The sequence below is a fragment of the Sinocyclocheilus rhinocerous genome, unplaced genomic scaffold, assembly GCF_001515625.1.
Source record: "Sinocyclocheilus rhinocerous isolate Xijiao unplaced genomic scaffold, SAMN03320098_v1.1 scaffold618, whole genome shotgun sequence".
Classification (NCBI taxonomy): Eukaryota; Metazoa; Chordata; class Actinopteri; order Cypriniformes; family Cyprinidae; genus Sinocyclocheilus; species Sinocyclocheilus rhinocerous.
The window spans coordinates 22,816-29,501 of record NW_015633530.1 but is presented as its reverse complement, the minus strand read 5'-3'; the positions used below and the strand labels follow the sequence as shown (position 1 = coordinate 29,501).

At 34.9% G+C, this 6,686-nt stretch overlaps 1 protein-coding gene across 1 annotated transcript; it reads left to right on the top strand.

Annotated features, from left to right (window-relative positions):
* The first annotated feature begins 2,321 nt into the window (after nucleotides 1–2,321).
* LOC107744212 (induced myeloid leukemia cell differentiation protein Mcl-1 homolog) lies at nucleotides 2,322–5,910 on the top strand. The gene is made up of 3 exons (XM_016557736.1): nucleotides 2,322–2,796; nucleotides 4,065–4,315; nucleotides 5,567–5,910. The coding sequence occupies exons 1-3, from the start codon at nucleotides 2,472–2,474 to the stop codon at nucleotides 5,681–5,683; spliced, it is 693 nt and encodes a 230-aa protein (XP_016413222.1). The 5' UTR covers nucleotides 2,322–2,471; the 3' UTR covers nucleotides 5,684–5,910.
* The last annotated feature ends 776 nt before the right edge of the window (nucleotides 5,911–6,686 follow it).

The following is a 6,686-nucleotide window of genomic DNA, read 5'->3' as shown; positions in this document are numbered from 1 at the left end:
GTGTGTGAGAGAGTGTGTCTGTGTGTGAGTGAGTGTGTGTGTGTGTGTGTGTGTGAGTGAGTGAGTGAGTGTCTATGTGTGAGTGTGTGTGTGTTCAATATTTGGCAAAGATTTTATGTTAGTATTTGAAATAAATGTTTACATTAAGTTAAGCTTTGCTCTGAGTTCTCCTTTGACTTTCTGTAAAGAATTTTTTGAATACTGTATATATCAAGTGATCTGTATTTGATATCACCAATATCCAGCAGAGTTCACTATCAGCGGCGTTTAGAGGATTTATTGAAAATTCTTAACAAAAAGTAATCATATCAAATCAGTAAGTCATAACTAATAAAAAAATATATAAACATTTAAAATGTCCAAAAATACAAAAATAAATTTAATGTGTACAAAATATATACAAAATTTTAAATATAAATAAATAAAATCACAAATTATATATATATATATTACAGTACATATTTTTTTATATAGTTTGGGGAAAGTTACTTTTAAAAGCAATGCATTACAATACTGCGTTACTCCATAAAAAAGTAACTAATTACATTACTTACTTTCCAATTAGCAAAAAAGTAACTAATGCATTGCATTAGTTACTTTTTATGAAAAGTAATGCACTACGTTACTTTTCCGTTACTTTTTGTCACCTGGGCTATCCTTGTTTATTTTTTAATTATAAAACGTTAGATTTTTTTTGTCAACTGTAAAGGCCCTTTCATATAGAATGCCAAACCTGACAAAATTAGAAATAATAGAAAAAATATATAAATGTGGAAAAAAAATTAAAATATACACAAATAAGGAAATAAAAGTATAAATAATTATTTATTTTTGTATTTTTGCTTTTCTTTGTATATTTATTTTTACATTTATTTATTTTTCATAATAATCTAATACGTTAATATCTAAATGTTAGTGAAAATAATACAAATTATCTGTGATGGACATTGGTTATGATGATTTTTGTATCTACTCTGAAGGCATCTTGAGTAAAACGGCTTCATATTTAACGAAGCATATGCAAAACGCTTGCACCGGAACCGGAAGTCTGTTGCGCAGAACCCCTATAGACTGGGTTTGAATGAAATAGACTGGGTTTGGATAGCGAAACTATTTAGAAAGCGGTGGGTGGAACGGAATCGGGTTTAATGCGCGACTATAGAACGCGCGGAATGTAAGCAAGCCGATTGCGAAATTCTACAATTTCAACAGCTCAAATTTTAAATCTCGCTCTTGTTTTCATGAGAGTTGGCGCAGTTCCCCACGTTGATTAAAATATCTAAGAACAAAAAAAAAAGAATATCGTATTTAGTCATTAACCCTTCAGTAACCCTCTGTTCAAAATCTCTACTATTGTCGAATACGAAGAATCGTTATTTTATAAATCTGTAATTTGAGTGAATCAATGAGTGAATGTGGGAAAGTTTTGATTATTAGCATGTTATTACTGCATTTAACCCTAAATTAATCAAATTGAGAAGTTTTTATTTGCGACAGGGTTATTATAGTTAACTAAAACTGAAACCAAAATTAAAACCATATTTACATTTGCTTCACTTGAAACAATCGTTAACGGATATAAAATTAAAGATATTATTTTTTACATGTATTTATTTTTACATTTCTTTGTATATTAATTTATATATTTATTTATTTCTAATTTTGTCAGGTATGGCATTCCATACTTTCACAGGAAAAGTAAAGTTATTAAGACTCACTCCCAGTTTCTCTCAACAGTCAATAAATGGGAAAACAAAGTAACTTGTGTTACTTATTTGAAAAAGTAACTCAGATATTTTGTTGTAAATTTGAAAGTAATGCATTACTAGTTACTTGAAAAATTGAAAAAAAGTAATCTGCGTTACTTGTAATGCGTTACACCCAACACTATATATATATACCATTAAAATTTCTTAAATGAAGCATGGTCTTTCTGGCTTTCTGTTAATAGCACAGCTTGTTAAATGTCAGTCTGACCTCAGCTTGACCCACATTGTTCAGTTCAAGTGTATGTAAAGCGGATTTGACCGTGATTCCGAGGGTTGTTAGTATCAGTTTAACGTTTTGACATACTACCTAATTAGCTATTGGATTAGGCCGGTATTTCACTCGTTTCAGCTCAATTTTATGGCAGTTTGACGTATATAAAGCGTTATTTATAATCTTGATGGGTTTATTCCAGCCACAGCCAGTTCGAAATAACTCGAAGGGAACAAATGAAGTAATTCCCGGGAAAAGTCTAGTAGGAAGCCCATATAAGGCTTTAAGGGGAGGAGTTATGGAAAACGCCATGACGCGCGGGACTCTATAAAAGCGTTCAGCGTCGCAGCTATTTCCGCTTCGCTCTCCAAACAAGAGTGTCGACCAACGCGAGCACCATCTCCTTCACAGACTACGCTTTACTCTTTCTCGTATATTTAAATTTTTTTTTTTTTACATATATCGCTTTCTTTCGCGTCGTGATCGGAAACATGACTCTGAGTTTGGGGAATAGACCGATGGCTGCGTTGGGTGTCCTCGCGGATGAGACGGACGCCGCGCTGAAGCCGCTGAGGCCCGGGACGAACGGCCTGAAAGGACTGCAGCTGGACGGACGGTTCGTGTCCGCGGGAGACGGCTCTCTACCGGCCACCCCGGACCCGCAGGAGCTCGGTTCCGACACGCAGCAGCTTCTGTTGGACTTCTATCGCACGCACACCGGAATGAGTCTCCCGGATCGGAAGCGTCATCACGCGTTACCGACAATGAAGCGCGTCGTCGCGGACGTCCTCATAAAGCACCAGATCACTTACACAGGTACGGCGCATGCGCAGTCGCGAGACTCTTAATTCAGACGGGTCGTTTGTTAGTTAATCGACTAATAATAATAATCCATAAATGTATTGTTACTCCACAGTACATCTTCCCTTTCCATGTGTTTTTAATATTAGCCAACGCTACAAAAATAAAATAATTTCACTTGTTTGATTTCGTTTTATTGGTTTTTTTTTTTTATGTAGCTATTTGACCTTAAATGACTTGTAGTTTATGTTTCTCGGTCAGGTTTTTTTTTTCTCAGTAGGGTTTTTTTTTTTTTAAATGTTTTCTGGTCAAACCGCGAAGTTCGTCATTGCGATTCTTGGAACTGCAACACGACAATAGGGTCACCTGACCAAACCCGGAAACGGCTCTCATCGCTTCCGCTTGTCGGAGAACGCGTTATCAGCCGTAATAATTAATAGCGATATCTATGGACTTGTTAAGATAATCAGTTAAACTAGCTAGCTATTTTTGATGTTTTATTCAATTTTTATATCTGAATGTTAGTGAAAATACAAGTTATCTGTGATGGACGTTGGTTATGATGATTTTTGTATCTTTACTCTGAAGGCATCTTGAGTAAAACTGCTTCATATTTAACGAAGCATATGCAATTGTTAACTGATATAAAATAAAAAATATTTCAGTTAGCTGCCAAGGCAACATTGCTCATTTCAGTTTAGTTTAAAATGAAGTACTAATAGAACTCAAACTGAAATTTTTTTTATAATATTTTGAAACCGTTTTTTACATTTCCCGCATTCATTCTAATTTTCAAGTTTTAGTAGTTGTGTATCGTCATTTTTAGTGTGTATATATAATATATATATATATACACACCTACCTACACACACACACACACACCTACCTACACACACACCCCTACACACCTACACACCTACCTACACACACCTACCTACACACAAATAATGACAATGCACACAAATGCTGAAAATATAAAAAACAGTTTGAAAATATTATGGCATCTCAAAGCTAAAATAACTCTAGTTTGCGATTCTTTCCCTGCTTTTAATGATTGTACTTCTCAAATCTGTTTAATTCTCCTTCCCTGTTTTATTTAGTTTCTCGTCATTATTTGTTACCGTCTGTTGTTTTGAGCATGAGTTAATCAGAAAAGCGGCGGGGAATGTATGTCTGCATTACACGTCAGTATCTGTGCGTGAGGTTTCTGATGCGGCGGATCGTAAAGCAGAATGAGTCGGTGCTGTGGGTGGAGTTGCTGAAGTGTTTGGGGTTTTCTGCAGGGATGCTGCAGCGTCTGCAGCTGGACTCTCAGCCGGACGACTTGAGCGTCATCGACTGTATAGCAAAGACGATGTTCAGAGACGACACCACCAACTGGGGCCGGATCGTGAGTCTGGTGGCCTTCGGGGCCGTGGTGTGCTCGCAGCTGAAGGAGCTGCAGAGGGAGCGGTGCGTGGAGACGGTGGCCCAGCAGATCTCCTCCTATCTGATCTCAGAACAGCACGACTGGCTGCTCAACAACAAGGGCTGGGTGAGTGACACCACAGCTTGTGTTTCCTTCACTGCATAATTCAGAGCCGCTCTCGTGTGTGTGTTCGCACATGAAGTTCCCCTTTTTTTTTTTTTTTTTTTATGGAAACAATTTCTTAGAAATTAAAATTTTTTTTTTTTTAACTATGGTAAACTTTTTTTTTTCTAAGAATTTCTCTTTTTCATAAAAATATTACATTATATATTTTTATATAGCATATATAAATGTAATTTTTTTTATTATAATGAAAATTAGAGAATTTCTTAGAAATTAATTTAAAACTATGATAAACAGTTTTTTTTTTTCTAAGAATTTTTTTTTACATATTATATATTATATTTTATATAGCATATATAAATGTAATTTTACTATAATGAAAATCAGAGAATTTCTTAGTTTTTTTTTTTAATTTCTAAGAAATTCTCTAATTTTCATTATAGTAAAATTACATTTATATATGCTATATAAAATATAATATATAATGTAATTTTTTTTATGAAGAAGAGAAATTCTTAGAAATAAAAAAACTGCATCATAGAAATTAAAATAAAAAAAAAACTATGATAAACAGTTTTTATTTCTAAGAATTTCTCTTCATATAAAAATATATAATGTAATTTTTTTTATAGCATATATAAATGTAATTTTTTTTTAATGAAAATTTGAGAATTTTTTTGAAATTTTTTTTTTAACTAAATTTCTCCTTCAATAAAAAGGTAAATTTAGTAAAAAAAAAAAAACTCAAATTATATTTTGTGTAGCATATAAATATTTCTAAAAATGACAAATTATGACAAATTTGGTGTGAATATATGAAATTTATAAGAACGTATAATAATCAGAATTACTGTTAAATTGCAGTGTAATTTGTAACTCAAGATTGCTCAAAAACAGTCCAAATTTATCTTGCATATAAATTACTGACAAAACAACATATTGCTCCATGTTTTCAAACGGAATAAATGTTACTTTCATATGCATAAATTTTTTTTTGCTGCGATGGTTCATCAGTAGGTGTTCACATTCATTCAAAAGTGTGTTGAGATATGAGGAAAAGATGACGTGTATATATTTACAGAAGAGTTTAGACGTTAATATAACTCAGATAATTTTACAAAGCGTTTTTGACAGCAGGTCAAAATGACCCGAACTCACAAAACCTCTTCAAAACAATTGTAATGAATAGATGTGTGTTTTGAGGGAAACCGGAGTGTGTTTTGAGGACTGATGTGTTTCTCTGTGTCTGAGCAGCATGGGTTCGAGGAGTTCTTCCGCGTGGAGGACGTGGAGTCTGTGGTCCGCAGCGCTCTGATGGCTGTTGTGGGATGTGCTGGGATCGGCGCCGGTCTCGCTCTCCTGATCCGATGAGTCTCCATCACCCCATCGCTCTCGTGTCCGCCGCAGATGAAGCGCGCATTAGCGTGTGGTTAGGAGTCGAACTCCTGCTGCGCTCCGCTGGACTCAGCTTTGAGCTCAACGTGCGCTCTCACCATCCCAGCATGCACTGCACCAAAGATTGGGCTCGACGTGAGCCAGCGACGAGCAGGAATATATTTTTTGATCTATTTTTCTAATAAAAAGCGTTCAGAAATGCGTATGGTGTCTGCTTTCATTGCTTTACTTTGCAAATGTGTAAACGTTGATGAGAGCCATTCAGTTCCTGATAATGGGCTGAAATGCATCCGTTTTTGCGCCGATTGACCTTTAGGCAAAGAGAAGCGAGACGGACCTCATTTCAGAGTCTCTTCTGTCTGAAAGTGAAAGACTTCTCTAAAACGCTGCCAAAGCTTTCGATTCCGCTCGATGCTTTCAGTTGTGGTTTACTATGTATCGCAGGAAAGACGATGTGGCTCATCAAACTTCCGCTGAATCCTCGTGAGAAGCTGCATTTGCAAATTTATCTCAAATTACAAATATGATCTGAAATTATTTGCAGAAATCGGCTTATGTTAAACCTTTCGTTTCTCTTTTAAATGGCAAGTAGTCAACTATCAGTGTAATTGGAGCAAAACATAAAAAAATAAAAAAAAACGTTTCTGGTACATTTAAAGCTTAATTAAAAAGCTGCAATGGTAAAACGTGACGTTTACTATTTTTAACAAGTAAATGATTCTTCGGTTTCTTTTCTTTTAGTGCATTTGTCCAAATAAAGCTATAGTAGATTTTCTTGTTTTATATGGACTTTAAAAGAATAGTTTACCCAAAAATGAAAATTTGCTCTGCAGTGAATGGGTGCCGTCAGAATGAGAGTCCAAACAGCTGATAAAAACATCACAATAATCCACAAGTAATCCACAGCACTCCAGTCCATCAGTTAACATCTGGAGAAGACAAAAGCTGAAACAAATCCAGCATTAAGATGTTTTTAACT

Excerpts from the sequence above, each read along its gene's own strand:
- LOC107744212 (XM_016557736.1), top strand. The coding sequence starts at position 2,472 with ATGACTCTGAGTTTGGGGAATAGACCGATGGCTGCGTTGGGTGTCCTC. Across the intron at positions 2,797-4,064 it reads GCACCAGATCACTTACACAG|GGATGCTGCAGCGTCTGCAG; the intron begins GTACGGCGCATG and ends GGTTTTCTGCAG. Across the intron at positions 4,316-5,566 it reads TGCTCAACAACAAGGGCTGG|CATGGGTTCGAGGAGTTCTT; the intron begins GTGAGTGACACC and ends GTGTCTGAGCAG.